The 17,900-nt window shown below is 44.6% G+C and overlaps 1 protein-coding gene across 1 annotated transcript in view; it reads left to right on the forward strand.

The window, feature by feature from the left end:
- The first annotated feature begins 1,110 nt into the window (after positions 1-1,110).
- Positions 1,111-17,900, forward strand: part of ARNT (aryl hydrocarbon receptor nuclear translocator) — a 173,475-nt gene continuing 156,685 nt past the window's right edge. The window contains exon 1 of the mRNA XM_086947454.1: positions 1,111-1,262. Coding sequence (XP_086803580.1) covers positions 1,247-1,262 — 16 coding nt within the window. The 5' untranslated portion in view covers positions 1,111-1,246. The remainder of the gene's footprint in view (positions 1,263-17,900) is intronic.

Raw genomic sequence — 17,900 nt, forward strand, 5'->3', positions numbered from 1 at the left:
CTTTTTCAATTGGAGAAGTTTTCGTTAACAGGAGAATAAACCTTTTGACCTCAGAAACATACTTCAGGCCCGTTTCAAAATAGATAGCTAACAGAAGACCGTACGTTCTTTTGTTATGTTCTGAACAGTGCTTCCCGCCGCCACCCATTAGATTTTACAGCCCACCTCTCAGCCCCACTGTGAAAGATCTATGGATAAGCAAATGACTCTGCAGACACACCCCTGCCCCGATGACTTACAAAGCAGCTCATGCTGTGTCCTGGTGACGAGCTCCATTGATTGATGCCGTGACGTGTTTGTTAAAGGTGCTGCCGTGGTATCAGTTGAGGGATGAAGGGAGCGCTGCCTCATTGAAAGTCAGGTCCCCATGAGTACCGGTACTCTCTTCATTCTAGAAAAAGTGCCGGTACTCAAGGGGAGAAAATGAAGAAGTGCCGGTACTCAGTACCGGTGAGTACCGGCCCATTTAAAGCACTGGACAGAGCCAATAACTTTTGCATAGGCAAAACCTATTGGATTTGCCAATGCTTGTTTGAATCAACTGACATACAAGACAGGCTATATAAGAGCATCATTATTGCTGTTTTAAATTTAGATTCACCTTTTTCTCCACAAAAACCAAATATTTCAAGTTGAGTGTGAACACAGACAAAATGTATATAGACATTTCTGTTTTCCATATAACTTGCTTTGAAAAATCTCTGTCCAGAAACATTAAATGCATAAAAAAAATTTGCAAAGATCGTTTTCCAAAAAGTGCAGGATGTGTTTGTGAAATGTGTATGAACCCTGCTTGCGGATTCCTTAAAGGCAGAAAACATTTTTATCTAACACTCCTCTGTAGCGGAACCAATCAACATCTCAAGGTGTCAGTTCGCAACTCTGGTCATTATTGTCCATTTGTTGGGTCAGCCGCTCCTTTAATTGGTTTGCATCATCATCCGTCCTCTTATTACTGACACCATTTAGCTCCGCCGCTCTCCAGTTGAAGCCAATCCTGCCGCACCCTCTGCTGCCAATCACCACTCATCTGGGGTGCAGTTGGCTGAACTGACTATATAGGGCGGGTCTGTTTTGAGGCTCGGCTACAGATTGGAAAAACGACCTGTCACTCTAGAGTTTGGTGTACGGCTCCTCCCCCCAGAGATGCTTTGGTTCTGCTCACACCGCCATCTTTGTTCCGGACACAGAGGGACAAGAACCTACAGCTTTGGATAAGGAGGTGGATTCAGTGCCTTGTCCGGTGATGGCTGCCGCTACCGGTGAGAGGGTGGGGCTGTTAAAGGGGGGCGGGGGCATCTGAGGCAGTGTGCTGGTCAGGGGGAAAGAAGACTAATATAATGGAGGGAGGTAGGCAGGCGCATAATATTAGAGAAAGTGATGTGGTTGTGGGTTGTGGTTGGTGGGGTGAGCAAGTGTGTTAGGAGAATGATGGAAGAAACCGGAGCAGGGGCAATGGCATGGTACTGGAGAGGCGCTTGGTACTGACGAGGAGGATAATTGGGTGCCACGGGTACTCTTGAGAGTAAAGGCTATACGAGTGGTATGTTGTGTACCCTTGTAGAGGATACCTAGCTGTAGCACCTGGTTGTTGGGAGCACAGGGCTGTGTATTACGAATGGGCATATTTATAGTGTCTGGTGTATAGCGTTGTAGCGCCAAGATAAACGGAGCTGTTGTGGTTTAGTAACGTAAAACTCCCGGGCCTGTGTTGATATGGAAATGACAGTTTTTTCAAAAGCGGGATGTACGATAATGTTTATTCCCGGATCCATGAAATGCAGACCTGCTTTGAAGAACCATGGTGTCTGTACGGAGCCCTCAAGTTTCCCAGTATCACACCTGAGTAGTTCTATCAGTCCACAAGTTTACCTTTGCATTCTGGGATTTGTAGTCTTGTTCCAGCAATTATAAAAGCAGGAAAAAGTCACAACATTTATAAGGAAAAACTTGCACTGTTTGAGCTACAGGGAGCTGTGTTTGCTCAAAGTATGCCAAACCATGTTCTCGGGAATGCCAAGCAGTGCAGCTAGGAAAGGCCTTATTTAGCCTCCGGAGATGAATGAATACATGAGGTATACGTAATCTAGCGCTGCAGTCACCTCGTGGAGGTAGCTCGGCATGTTCACATACAGGGGGTGCTGGTAGTTTACCAGGAAATGAGACAAGTGAATAACCACGTTTTAATTGTTTTTTTAAATTTTTATGCAAAGTAAGAGTTTATTATTGGGGGGGCAAATTGAACGCATGCATATACACGTGTGCTGTCCATTACTACGTTAAGCTCTCCCAGGAAGACTTTAACATTTGGAATTTGCTTAATGTCGACGATTGCTTACTTCGGAAACTCTACTGACCCCCATTAGGGGCATAGATTGTGGCGATCTTAAATATGTAGTTGCCAAGTGTGGTTTCAAGTGCTAGTATTCTCCCCCGTAATCTCCTTCCACTCCATGACTTCGCACTTTAAGGTGTTAGATCAAGGGTGTATATATATATATATATATATATATATATATTTTTTTTTTTTTTAAAAAAAACACTTTATTGGTAGGTGGTATGACGTAGTACTGTAATATACTCCATGCAAGATTATTAGCTGTGATGAGCTTCAAGCAGGCATAGGTACTGGAAGTCGAGGTGCGAGGGTGCTACAGCATCCCAAAAGTAAATATGTTGTAGTTAGAAGGTGAATGAGAAATAAAGTTGTCTTTTAATGTATTTTTATCTTGTCACATTTGCTATGTGTTTAAAGAGAGAGGTCAAATGTCAGACTGTGAGTTCTGCCAAAGTGATGCTTATTCTTTTACAATGTAGATCTGTGACAACAAATAACAGATTCTTTTTTTTAAAGAGAACTATTTGACAATCTTGCTGAAGTAAAATAATTGAGATGGGAAAGGCTGCAAGATATTTTTTTCTAACACAAAATTTAAATACCTGTAAATGAATTGTACACATTATTCCAAGTATATCAGCATGAAGGAAAGCACAAATGAAGTACACTTTTTTAAAATTCTGAAGCATGATGTAAACTGATTATTGAGTCAAAACAAATCAAGACACTTGGTGATGCACAAATTATGAATATTTTCTGAAACCTGTTATCTGCACATTATCGCTTGTGCGCTATATATTTTTTTCAGTAATACTGGATGCCTGTGCGCATCTTGTGGCCGTTGCAGTGGATAATGTGCCGTCTGTAAATGACAGTGCAGCACCGCACTATGCTTTGGTGATATATTTGTGATGGTGTGCCCTAAAATTCATCACAAGCTTGCGGTGTATTTTACAGCACACCATCTCAAATATATCACCAAAGCATCGTGCGGTATTGCACTGTTCTTTACTGACAGTGCATTTCCCATTAAAATGACCACTACATTTGCACAGATATTACCACTCTCCTGCTGAGTGAACTTGGCTCATTTGCTACATTTTTTCTTTGTGTGACACTTGTATTTTTCACGATCTTTTAGACTTCAGTTATGTAATATTGATGGTAGCCCCACCACTCTGAAAATTTGTTCCAGGACCATTACAAGCAGGATTGCCAGTAGTAATGAAAAACATTTGTTTTATTCCATTTTGAGTGCCTCTACAGGGGTCATACCTAAAAGCCACAACAGTAAATGCCCCTGGTACCAAAGTAATAATGATTTATAGGCTTCTACAACATAGCATGATTCCTCACTCAAATGTCAGCTTTACATATATTTTAGAAATTAATCAATTTTTCACCAAAAATCTGCATTTGAGTTCTGAAAATTATTAGTTTTGTCTCAAATACACACTTTTCAATTATGGTTTACATATGTTAATTTAACCAAGCTAAAGCTTTTAATTTAGTAGGCTGGGCTACACACAGGACAGCTACTTAACAAGCTACTAGTTGGAGAAGTTTGCTTTAGATCAGCAGGATGGCAAACCCACCCATTATTAGGTCGAAGCCTACCAGACAGTGCAACAGTCTGGTTTGCTAAAGACATCCTAGGCACATTCAGAAAGCTGACTTAGGAATGCGTGCCTGTCTGTTACTGACTATTGGCTTTGTGGTTGTAACTCACATTTTCTGGCTTTCTATTTGCTGGCTTTATTTTCTTTTGGCTTTTTCAGCTTGAGTTCATCCCTCGTGTTGCTCAAACTTTGTTTACTGTATTCTTCCACAAACTCGCTTTCTGTAAACATGCTTTTAAATCTTGTTCTGATCAGGTCACATTTGCTGTGCATTCAAATACAGAGGTCAAATGTCAAGCTCCCTCCTCCAAGGGAGCTTAGTGTTTACTTCTCTTTCTTTCTTTGACTTCACAGTGCTAGAATTTGTGACAATCCTCCTGAGTAGAAGAGGAGAGGGTGTAGGATGTTTTTTTTCCTCTAGCACACAGCAAAAAAATAACTGTGCTGATACATAAGAATAAGTAAAAATGAAGCCCTTTTTTAATGTAATTCTGACGTGTGGTGGAAACAAATATTTGAATTTGATCAAAACACATCAATACACTATGTGATGACATTTCAACACATCATTTGTGTCAGTAAAACTGTATTTCAGTGCAAATGTAATGGTCATTTCAATTGAACATTAGTTGTCTGTAATGGCAGTGCACTACGACACCATGCATACTCCAGTCTATTCCACGCCTCTCCACTTTAAGACGTTTTACACCGCGCCACTTTAATCTACACCACTCACTTCATGACCCAACAAACCGCTGCATGCCCCTCCACAACTCTTACCCCAATCCAATCTACCCCATCCAGTGTACCCCAATATACCCCACTTGGCTACAATCTACCTCAGTCTACCCCACTCCTATTTTCCCACCCCACTTCATTCTAACCTAATATACCCTTCTCCACTGCAATCTTACCCAATCCACCGTACTCAGTTTAACCCAGTCAACCCCACCCACCTCACTCCAATCTACTCCACATCCACCCAGCTCTGCTCCAGTCTACCTCAATCTTCTCCACCCCAATCTATCCCACCCCAATCTACCCCTTTCTACTCCATCCTACACCAATCCACCTCACCCACTGTATCCCACTCTAATTCAACCCAACCCACTCCACCCTACCCCACATCCACTCTACCATAATCCACTCTATTCTTCCCCTATTTATCTCACTCCACTCAGTCTGGACGCTACTACAATCTCGACTGCATTATAATCCATCCAACTCCATCCCAGTCCCAATTAAACCTTCAGGTGGAGCTCACTTTAGAGGCTCCTGTCTAGGGGCACTGCTAATGTAGCTTACAGAAGCTAAACACAAATGAGAGAGATCTACTCTACCCTAGGGACTGTGCAGGTCTCTTTATAAAATAAGTCGAGCAACAACAGCGCAATCGCTGTTCTAGGGTCGACCTAAAAAAGAAGCAAAATATATTTATTTTTATTAATTTAGAACCTGCACCTATCAGTGTTGATCTTTGGTGTCATGCTTAATCATTGGGTTTCTTTCAGTTCTGCAGTGGAACGATGCTTGCTACAACCAATGAGCTACACGGGAGCACTGAATATAAACAAATTATTTGTAGGAGAATAGGAGCTGGGAAGGGTAGGGGTTTTATCAAAAATGCCTGGCTGATAGCAAATGTTACTTTAATAAATGCTATAGCCAGTAGGGTTAAAAGTGGGGAACAAAAATGGGAAGCTCTTAGGGGTATTGTGGCCCTTACGTCCTCCTTTGGTTTGAGCAACATGTTTCTGTCATTCTTCCCTGTGGCTTTCGTCAGGACTGGAAACTTCACTCCCTGAAACCACTACATATCCACTTAAATGAATTTTACACAGTATATACCAGTCGCACACCATTCATGCTAAGGATTTTTCTGTAAATCCAGGCAAGATGACAGTATTTGCAGGTTAATGGCCAGGCGGGGACCTTGAAGACTGTGTGACTACAGGTTTGCCTCACATTCGTGGACCTATGGAGCACTATTAAGTGTTACCAGATGCACAACGGAACAAACACCAAGTAGGAAAATAAATCCTTGGCATGAATGGTGCTTGACTGGGGTGCACCGTTTGAAAAGGTTTTATTATAATAAGTTGCTATCAGCAGGTATTTTATCAGGAACCCCTCCCCCCAAACTCCTATTCTCTTACAAATAGTTTGATATTATTCAGTGCTCCTGTGTAGCTCATTAGTTGTAGCACACCCCATTCTGCAGCGGAACAGGAAGAAACCCAATGATGATGGCCTTCCTGTCTAGCCCTCTTTCCATCATGTGCTGCTCATTCCCCAACCTGCCACTCTCACATTCTTCCCATGGCAGTTCCCCCCCCCCCCTCCCCATGTGCTACTTGCTTCCTCCTCTCATTGCCCCTGATAATTCTTCCCTTCCAGTGGCTTGTCTTACATGCTGCGCTGCTAAGACCAGGTACTTATTTGTTTGGTTAATTGAAACAAAAGGTGAGCTATACTGAAGACCATCTAGGCCCTTCAGTGTGGTCTACTTTTAGTTAATCTGTCAAAAGAAGGATGGGTGTCAAGGTAGCTTTCCTTATTGAAATCCATTACTTCTCGCCCAGGTCCACCACTGAAATACACTCTAAAGCCGCCTCCCTCCTCCCCGCCAAGAACTTCCAGGGAGGCACTCAGAGACTCGCATGGTGGCAGGCAGAGTAAAGTCCAGGCCCATTTGTCACTGATCGGCTGGGCAGTTGCAGGAAAGGCCTCTTTTAGCTTGTTCTATCCCTATAGCTTGAACTGGAGGTCGGCCATAGAACCCTGGGAGTCAACTTCTTTTATCTTGGGTACAAGTGGGAGAGCGGAGATCCTATCCTTTAGGGCCCTATTCAGGTCTCAGGCAGCAGGTTTTAGTCCTGTTTTGATCTGCCTCAGGCCCTGGAGTGTTCAGAAGTGGGTGCCTAGAGATGCCACATTTATGCCTGGCACAAGCTAAAGGGTGCGAATGCCCCTGGGGACACCCTAAACAATAGGGTAAAGGTTCCAGTGGCTAACCCTGCCAACTTCAGGCATTTTCAATATGGCCGCCGTCTTCAACCACCCTGAATTTGGGATCTGAAGGATGGGGTGTGTGTTGGTGTGCACTATGATAACTGGGGAGTCCTCCCACATTTAACACTAAAATCCAGTTTTAAGCAGTCTCTGCACCAAACTGAGGTGGAAGTCTGGTAAAATTGAAACAGACTTTTCGGCAACAGGCAGTGGAAACGGTGTTACTGTATTCTGTTTGAATTCTTTGAAGTGTATCTGTGTTTTTTTTTTTTGTCCTCATATTGCGATAACTGTATGATGCGGAGTATCAGGTATCTGCCTCTAGTTTCTTTCTGTACTGCCCCTCGATCTCTCTTGTCTTGGGAGTTTTGTCATCCTCCTGATGAACTTTAGAGGAGTTTCCTTTGCCCGTTGCATACCATAACCTCTGATTTGGGAGCAGGGGAGCTAGTCACATTGACCACTCAGCAAGTACCATACTTGTCCACCAGAGGATGAATCGCGTTAATCATCGGACTTGTGTTTTGGTCTTACTTGGGGTTTAAGAAATTTTCGAAGCTTTCCCAGAAATTAAATCTCTTACATGTGTTACCCTTCCTATCAAGTTTGTTAATTCTTATGGCCGAATTCAACCATTCTGCATGAGTTGGGCTGGAAGACCCTATCCATTTAATACAGATTTCCCTCCTTGCAAGTACTATCAATACAAAAAGAAGATTTTCTTGCCCTTCATTTGCTGTATCTTCAATCCCAAAAAGGGTAAGGGTGGTACTTACAGTTAGTTGCTTGGTCAGGATAATGCTCAGGGTCTTACCAACTTCGTCCCAGAATTCTCTCAATTGGGGGCAGTTTTTGAACATGTGGATGTCGTCTGCTTTTTCTTCTCCACATTTTGGGCATTTCTTTATTCCTGCGTTCTTTAACTTGAAAAGCTTTCTTGGTGTCCAGTAAGCCCGATGGATGGTGTATAAATGGTTCCTTTTCAAAGCCGCAGATTTCAGAGTGGACCAACATTTCCCTACGGATTTTTCCCAAATTAGATCTAGGTCCGCTATTAGTAGATCTTTCCCCCAGGTTTGTACCTCTATGTTGAGGTTTATGTCATTGGCCTTAATCAGAGCCCAATACCATTTAGCCACTTCTTTTGGTACTGGTGTTGTTTTGACCATTTCTTTTTCCAATTATTCATTTTCGTAGTTGTTAGTGGGTAATGTCTTAGAACAACTTAAGATTTGATAATATTTAAATTTAGATAGTGTGTTATTTGTCAACTCTTGAAGCTCTGTCCATGCTTTCAAGTTAGATCCGTTTAGTATTTGCCCCCAATACTTTACGTTGGCTCTTTTTAGAGGGAGTGCTAGTGTGTCTTTAAAACATTCAGGGGTTCCTGGCGAGTTCCAGATGGGAGCCAGTTTGCTATAGTACAAGATATTCAGGATTCCTCTGATTTGTGCCCACATCTTTGCTGCGTCCCTTAAGGTCTTTAGTTTTATTTTTTTGAAGTACTTGGGATGACCGAACTTATACAAGACATGGTCGTCTGATTCTGTGATCGCTTGGAAGTACCTCGGGTAGTTTTCGTGACTCTTTAGTAGCACTCTGATGTTCTTAAATTGAAAGGCTCTGTGGTATTCTACCAAATCCGGGCTAGCCAGCCCTCCATCTTTCTTCCCCCTCCTTATTTTCTTCCAAGCAATCCTCGTGCTCTTCGCAGCCCATATGAAACTTGTGATGCCTCTCTGTGCCTGAGTTAGTACCATTTTCCCAAACTCTAAAGGTATTGCGTTAAATAAGAAAGTGAACTTTGATATGATGGTCATCTTGACTATGTTTGATCTCCCAATCAGACTTAATGGTAAGGAGGCCCAAGCCTTGAGCAGTTTCCTTACGTCTCCGGCTACCTTGGTCAGGTTGCGTTGCGGAATCATTCCTATATCATGATTCACTAGAATTCCTAGGTATCTAATTTCGTTCTTTATATTGTGGCTTTTAAAGCAAGTATTCCATGTCATGATCTGTTTTCGTTTTATTTATCAGGTACCCTGAGACTTTCCCAAATGCTTCTATGGTTTCTTCGATTGTATCCTTGGCTCTCAGGTAGTCGTCCGTAAAGATCATTAAGTCATCCGCATATAGTGCTATTTTCTTTTCCCATGTATGATGTTTGAATGGAGTAATTTCTTTACTGTTTCTTAACTTGTTCGCTAGCGGTTCAATATATATATTGAAGAGCAAAGGTGAAAGGGGGCAACCCTGCCTCGTTCCTCTACTTATCTTTATATTTTCCGTAAGACTTCCATTTATTAGAATCTTGGATCCTTGTATATTTGCTTTACCATGTGGATAAAGGTTTGTCCAATGTTGTTCTTGGCCATTACTTTCTCTAGGAAGGCCCAGTTGACCCTATCGAAAGCCTTTGCGGCATCAACAGTGAGTATGGTGAGAGGAGTTTTCTCGTATGTTGCAATGTCTATTGCAGTTAAAAGTTCTTGTGTAACTTCGTGCAATTGCCTCCCTTTGATGAACCCTTTTTGATCCTGGTGCAGCAGTTTCGGCAGTACTTTCCCTAGCCGTGCTGCCATGATTTTGGTGAAAATTTTATAATCTGCGTTCAGCAGTGAAATCGGGCGGTATGATTCGCATCTGGCAGGGTCCTTTCCTGGTTTTAGGATGATTGTGATTATGGCATCATTCCAAGATTCTGGTATAGCTTCATGCTGCTTAAGAATTATATTGGCTAGTTCGGTAATGTGTGGAAGTAGAGTATCTCTTAATGCCAGGTAGAATTCATTCGGTAAAGCGTCAGGCCCCGCTGCCTTTCCTTTTTTCAAACTCTTGATGGCGTCAGCCAATTCACCTTCAGAGATTTCTTTGTTTAGATCTTCCCTTTCTTCATCCATAAGTTTTAAGAGTGGAACATCTTCCAGGTAGGAATTAATCAGCTTGTCTTGCGGGTTTGTGTCTTCCGTATAGAGTTCTTTGAAGAATTTCCAGAATTCTTGCCTGATGATATTTTCATCAGAGCTTTGCCCTGTTTGATCATCCTGAATTATACTTCTCACTTTGTTTCTGACTAGATCGGTTTTAAGTTTCCCTGCCAGCCACTTTCCACAGCCCTCGCCATATTCATGCTTTGCTAATTTGCTAGAGTCCCATTTCTTTCTCAGTCTTACTTCCAAGACACCTTCAATCTCATCTTTCTGAGGCTGTTTTTGTTGAAGTTCTTGTTTCCTGACTTCATCTCGTTCCATAGAAATAGCGATGTCTAAGGATTGTATATTATTTTCCAGATCTAAAATCTCTTGCTTTAATAGCTTATTTTTACGAGCCCCTAGACTCAGCAATTTACCCCTTAGAACAGCTTTAAAAGCATCCCATGTTATTTGTTTTGTGGTACCTATAGCGTTTAGTTCAAAGAAGTTTTTTTTAAATTTTTTGAAAACCTTTATTGCGCATGTTGCAGAAGAACAAATACGGGCCTACAACCATCCGGCCGGCCACAAGACTTTTGAGCACAGGTGCCAACAATACGGTCTCCCAATGGCATCAGGCGATATAGCAACAATTAATAACATTTATACTGAAAAAAACATGTCGCCAAGGGGAAGGAGCAGTAAAGGTTAAATTTTAAAGTTTTTTTTTTTCGGATTAAATAGAAATCAATGAAGGATAGGTGTAAAGGAGATCCGAGTCCGTACAGTAGTTCCCACATGAGTAGGCAGCAAGAATAATAGCAGCAATTGCGTGAAGCACCCCATCAGAGTGGCAATACAATAGAAAAACAAAGCAGACGACAGGAACCAAGCTCGTACCACTCCCAGCGCCACCCACTCTCAACCATCCTCTATCACAGACCCAGAAAGGAAAACAGTACAAGAAAGCGCAGGAAAGTGAGAAAAAAGGCCCATAGAAACTAAATAAGAGAAATAATATCTACCCCCCCACCCTACACCAATGCGGAGGCTACGGCCTACCCCCCCGACAATGTGCCTGTCGCCCCATAAAGAACCCGAAATGTAGTAAGAGTAAAGGAAGAGAAGAAAAGAGAAGAAAATAATAAAAATATACACTCTGAGATATAGAGAGTGAGACTAGGCCATTCTAATCTACGACTCTCAAAAACTACCAGTGAAGCGGGAGGAGGAGCCAATCCAAACATTCCCAGCCCCTCAGTCAGGAACACTATCCCCGCTCAATTTGCGACTACTGAGAATCAGACATTAATACAAAAACAGTTAGGGAAAGACAGTATATCGTGTGCGACTTAAACAAGTATGTACCACTTCCAGTCCCGGTCCAACCAGCCAAGCAACCGACTGCGTAAGAAGAACCTAGCCCTGACCCGACCTCGTACAGACCCCAAAACTAAGCACCCAAAGAAGGCCCGCCCCCACCCAGACAAAGAACCAACATGGCCGCATACTGAAGGAGAGTAAAGCAGTCCCACAAAATGGCCATCGAACGGCACCAGTAAATCTTTTGTCCTGCGCAATCAAGTTCCATAGGCCATCAGGGAAATATGGGGTCTCCGGAGCGCAGAATGAAGGCAACAATAGGAAAACCACCGAGGGGGCCAGCTGTTGCGAGTCCCGGGCATGAGGCAGTAACTTTGTTTCAGGCGGCAGAGTGACAAGCCCCGGAGACAAAGGAAACAAAGTATCGCAAACACACACACTGGTCGGCCGGTGGCAGGCATCCATAGAGACAGGGAAATTCACGTCTTCACCGCCAGTAAAGAGAGACACTGTATCCCCCGTAGGTGCAAATGAAGACAGTCCCAGAGTCGGCTGGCCCCCCGCATTACGATCCCTCCGTAGATCAGACGCCATAGTTTCGAGGCAATCACTCAGCGCTCGAAAACCCGCACTCATTTCCGTCCTAAATTCGGTCAGGGCGGCTAGGATAGTTTTGTAGGAGAGCGGTGGTTGGAGCTTCTCACATTCACGTTCCCGGAGAGGAACGAGCAAACTGGCCCCCAGTGCTCGTCGGGCGACATCACCGGCAAACAGGGACGGGTGCTCACCCCCAGTCTCCGAGGCAGCAGACCCCATCCTGGTGGTCGAGGCACAGCGCAAACTTCAATGCGAGTGCAGCGCGGTCCAACAGCAGCACAGGGCTCCAAGCCCGTAAAATCGAGGAAGGTCGAGCTGTCAACACTGGGGACTGCAGCGCTACTAGCCGTCACACCCGGCCAAGGGAGCAGGCATCCAACGTCGTCCCAACATGGCCGTGTGCTCCTTCTCTCTCTCCACCAGCCTCAGACAAAGACGCTCTGTTCGAAATGCATCTTGAGGGGTAATAGATCACGGGGCGCAGGTCGCGGCGTTCCTCAGCAGGCTGCACAACCAGGAGTCCGATTCGGGAGGAGAGTGCCACCCTCACAGCGTCGGCGAATCACAGGCAGATCAGCCGCCCCTCGGCCTCCCAGACTCGGGGACATTCGGTGGCGTAGTCCCGGGGCCAGGGCTCGGTGTCGTCACTCAGTTATCTCCGGCTGCCGGGCGAGCTGAGAGGCCCGGGAAAGTCGATATGAGTCAGCACAACGTGGCGCGCATTCCGCCGCCAAAATTACAGGATAATCAGCGCGGAGGAAAGGTAGCTGCCGGAGCCGGGAGCCTACACGTCTTCACCAGTCGCCATCTTGGCTCCTCCCTCAATTTCCAGTTCCCTTATCTGTTCATCTTGTAGCAAGGCCCTCCCTACTGTGAATCTTCTTTCCATTTCTTTTGCTGTGACCTGTAGTAGAAGTTGCACAGCCGAGTGATCCGACAAATGAGCTGGTAGGTGAGATACTTCTTTCACATTCTCTGTCAATTCACTGCTGACCAAAAAGTAATCAATCCTTGACTTATGCCCCAGCTTTTTATTATGCAGGGTAAAAGGGTGCCTATTTTCTCCTTTTTTTCTCCAGATGTCGACTAGATCAAGATCTCTTTTGTAGATCCCGATCTACTCTCATTTTTTTCAAGTTAGCCTGTCTCCCAGGTGGTGATCTATCTAGTCTTAGATCCATCACTAAGTTGAAGTCCCCTCCCAATATTATGGGAGAGGTGGCTAATAGTAACTGCGAGTACAGTTTTCGCAGGGGGTCAGCGTCGTCAAGGTTGGGCCCATAATAACCTGCAATAGTAAGGGGAGTGTTACCAATTTTTACGCTGGCTGTAGCCCATCTTCCTTTACTATCTACTTCTGTAGAGATTACAACTGCTTTTAGTGACTTTTTAAAGATTATCGCTATTCCCTTGATATTGCATTGTTGTGTGGTGCATACATGGGAGTCTACCCACCATAAGTTCTTAGTTATTTGATCCCATTCTTTTAAAAGATGAGTCTCTTGCAGTATTATAATTTCACTTTCTGCTGTTCTAATGTATTCCAGGATTTTGTTCCTCCTACTCTTTGTCCTAGGGCTATTTACATTCCACGATAATATTTTAACGTCTCTACTTGCGCTTCCCATTGATTTTGTTCATGTCAGTTTTGCTTTTCTGCGCATGCATTGCCTTATTATTTACGAAATGTAACTCCATTTTGTCCTTTCCTGTACTCTCGCAAATGAGGATTTTTTTTTTTCTCCTACTTTGCTCCCCACCCTTTGTCGTGGGATTTTTATGTTTTCTTAAGTGTGTTTTAATGTTGCCCTCCCCGGGGAAGCCTCCATCTTCTTTTCCTTCGGTTATCCTCGTAACCCTTTTAGCTTCCCGTCCCCGTGATTCTTGTCTTTATACGATTAAAAAGAGTTTTTTGATTGCCACGCACCTTCGTGTCTTATACTTCGTACTTGATTGTGTTTAGCTTATATGTATTTTTTCCCCATTGTGGTTTGTATCGTGATCTATATGTTTATGTGGGTTCCCTTAAATCTGAGGTTCCTCCGAACGCATTTGGTCTCTCATTAGCTCTATGAGAGCTTTCACCTCTTCTGGCTCTTTTATGTTTCGCATTTTGTTCCGCCACATCATGCGAAGCGATGGTGGAAATTTCATCTGCACCGTGGCGCCTAGTTGTTGCAGTTCCGACATTAGATTTCCCAGTTCCCATTGCCTGGTCTGGGAGGCTTTTGACATATCGGACCTTATTCTAAAAGTCCAACTATCTTTGTTGTAAGTTCCCTTTTTCAATGCCTCTCCCAGGATCCTGTCTTTCAGCACATATGTTTTGAAGTTGACTAAAATCTTCCTTGGGGTTTTCCTCTCCTTGTTCTTTCCAAAGGGGTCCCTATGTGCTCTCTGTATGTCTTCTTCCAGTACTGTCTTATCCGCCCAAGGGAAATGCTCTGCCAATAATGCTACTACAAACATCTTAATGTCTTTGCCCTCTTGATTCTCCGGAACATTCAAGATCCTGATGTTGTTTTTTCTCGCCTGGTTTTCCAGAGACTCCATCTTTTCGTTCATGATTTTATTTTCTAATCTCAGGGAGTTTATTTCCTTCCTGTTCTTTTCAACCCTTTTGTCCAGGGCAACAACTTCTCTCTCCACTGCCGTAACTCTGTCTCCCAGAGCGTTCAACTTATTGTCCAGTTTTTCACATACTTCCTGGATTTTGTCTTGTTTCGCTTCTGAGACGGAGAATTTCTCTTTCATTATTATTATTATAATTACATTTGTTAAGCGCGAAGCTACCCGGAGGTTTCCCGGCGCTAAGGCAAACAGAACGGTATACAGGGTGAGAGGAACATCAGACCAGAAGTTCAAGTATTGAAAAGCCAGGTTTTAATTCCTTTACGGAATGTCAAAAAGCACAATTCAGAACGTAAAGATTGGGGTAGGGAGTTCCATAAGGAAGGTGCTAGCAGGGAGAACGAGCGCCCTCCCATTTTGGCTCTGTTGATGCGCGGAATCCTAAACTTGTTCTGAGTAGATGACCTAAGTGTGCGGGGGGGAATATATTGCTGCACCAAAGCAGAAAGATAGTGCGGGGGTCTTCCAGTCATAATCTTGTGCATGAAACAAAGTGCTTTGAATTTAACTCTGCTCTCAATTCGCAACCAATGCAGTTTACGCATATGTATGTATGTATGTATGTATGTATAGGCATTTATATAGTGCACTACTTACCCGGAGGGTCCCAAGGCGCTTCGACCGCTGCGAAACCCTTCCTGGCTTCCCTGAGAGATGGTCCCTTAATGGGTATCTCCAGGGTGAGACCAGGCATCCCCGGCGGTCTGGTGGGGCCGTTAGTGAAGATGAGGCAAGCTAATGCCCAGAGTTGCCGAGTGTGATCGCTGTTCAGAGTGGGCACCGAGGCGAGAGAATTATCGAGTCCCCTGACCCTGACGCGGCCGAGGCTCTGGCAGGCAGGTTACAAATAAGGCGAACTGCCATATTCTGTACCACCTGGTACTTCCTGGTTACCTCCTTGCAGGCACCCAGGAGTAGGATGTTCCCATAGTCCAGGCGTGAGGTGACAAGAGCCTGGACTACAGTCCTCAGGGCGTCAGCAGGCAGCATCCACGTGATTTTCCTCAGCCACCTGATGATGGTGGTACAGGTGGCGGAGACTTTCACAGCGTGTTGCTTGAAGGATAGTTGATTGTTGAGGAGGACCCCAAGATTACGAGCTGTCACGGTTGGAGTAGGTAGAGGGCCCATCTCCGGCGGCCAATGTTGTGGGCCCCAGAGCGAGGTATCTGAGCCAAACAGGAGCAGTTCTGTTTTGTCCCCGTTTAGTTTTAATTTGTGCTTAAGCATCCAATCAGATATTTGTTTCAGTCCAGATTGAAGAGAGGAGGAGGGAAGATTTTTATTGGTAGAAAGTGAGTAGATGACTTGAGTGTCATCAGCATAGGAATAAATTGTGAGACCGGCCTGTTCCGCCAAAAAAGCAAGAGGTCTCGCATACAGGTTAAAGAAAAGAGGGCTAAGGATAGACCCTTAAGGGAACACCGTGAGTGGAGGGGAGTATTGACGAAACAGATGTAGAAGAAAAAACTTGAAACGTGCGATCAGAAAGGAAATTAGCAATCCAGGCCAGGGCGGAGCCACCGACACCCACAGATTTCAAGGTGGACAACAAGATGGAATGGGAGACGGTGTCAAATGCGGCACTCAAATCAAGCAAGATGAGTGCCACTGTCTCCCCATTGTCCACCTGTCGTCTGATGGTCTCCGACACACCAAGGAGAGTGGTTTCAGTAGAGAAACCAGCCCTGAACCCGGATTGAGAACCATGGAGAAGATTAGAAGTTACAACGTGGGAATTGAGCAAGGAATTGACGTGTTTCTCCAGAATCTTAGAGAAACATTTCCGCCCATATCTTCTCAAGGAGCTCGTCTGTATGGTTCTTCGGGGTTTCTTTTTCTTTATGACTCCCTAGCGATCTTACATCGTCCTCTTCCTTGTCTTCGTCCTCTGTTGACTTGTGCGCTGTTCCGACAGAGGGCTCAGTTCCGCCCCCCTCCGCCATGTGTACCTTCTGGACCTCAGCTTCTTCTTCTGCTCCGTTTCCCTTGTTGGTTTTCCAAATGTCTTCCAGACACTTCGTTTCTAATTTGGTCTTGTTCTTATTCTTATTCTTATTCTTGGTCCTCCTCCCTTTCTTTGCGCTGTCTGAGACTATTTTTTCAATTAGAGGGGGCGTCTCAGAGTTCAATTTTTGCGGGAAAGAAATGTCCGTATCCTTGATGATCTCCTCTCCTTCTTCCCTCAGGTTATCCGGAGAGGACTGTGCCCGCACGAGGGCCTGACCCTCTGGTTGCAGCCCCTGCTGTTGTACCTTGAAGTAGGTTCTTAATGAGGGAGTCACTTTTATTTTAGATCTCAATGAAGAGGCCAGTTTACCACTCTCTGAGATGATCTTAGTGTATTCTTTTGCTAGGGTTTTCTGCTTTTTTTTTGCTCTCCCTTGGTGAAATACCTTTAGGGTATTGCTCTTGCCTTAAGAAGTTTCTGTTACGCAAGCTGTAGCAAGATACTACTCGTTTGTCCTGACCTTGTGCTCCCTGGGACTCTGAAAGTACCTTGGCTCCCACTGGATTTACTTTGGCGATACTCTCCCCTAACTTGCGATGCGCCTCCTCTTTGCCTTCCTTTATTAAATTTGTTTATTTACTCATAAGCTGATAATTTGCAAGCATCTTAAATTTCGAGTTCTCAGTGTGGCAGGTTTGAGCAATATTTTGGCTGTTTATGTTGCTCTCTAACGTTATACTGTTTGCCTCGCCAGATGACCAAATCCTCTCTGTTAGTCTATTTTTTCCAGTGTCCATGCCATTATGTATACAGAGTATTCCAGATTTAGGTCTTTCAACGACCCAGCATACTAGTCTTACTGTTCCTCTCCCTGTTCGGGATATTTCTCTCTGTACTCGCTTTTGTTGAAACTGACACTGCTCTGCTGTGAGCCTCGGAGTACTGATGGAGGTCAACTCTGATACTGCCGCTCGTGCCCCGGAACTGAAAATTCAGTCTTCCGGAGGCACAGCAGCAACGCGTCTTTGCCTCCGCGGCGGTGCTCCAGAGATCTGACTGCTCCCCCGCCCCGATGCGACTCTCCAAGCCCCGTCCAGATCTGCCGCTCTCACCTATGCCTGCGAGCTCCTCCCTGGGCCCCGAACAGCGTTCTCCACCCAAGGGAATCGTTACAGCCTCCAGCCACTTACCACGCAGCAGACACAGGACTTCCTTCGGTGCACCATGAGCAGACGGGAAAAATACCAAATCAAGGGAACACACCATATCAAAAGGCTCTGCACTCGTGGTAAGAGGACCCACTTTCTCTAGCTTTTGCTCACATGTGCCCGTAAGCTCATAGTCTCATAATTCCGTTCGGTCAATAAGTTTTTTCTTCTGCGGGTGCATTCAATCGTTGCGTTTCATCAGAATCTCGGGTAGTCCGGGAGCTCTCCGACTGAGCTTCCTACCCAGCCGCCATCTTCCCCCCTCAGGTGTTGCCCCAACCTGCCGTATCTCTGTGTTGTATGTAAACA

This window comes from Lissotriton vulgaris, chromosome 12 (genome assembly GCF_964263255.1).
Source record: "Lissotriton vulgaris chromosome 12, aLisVul1.2, whole genome shotgun sequence".
NCBI classification, from domain to species: Eukaryota; Metazoa; Chordata; class Amphibia; order Caudata; family Salamandridae; genus Lissotriton; species Lissotriton vulgaris.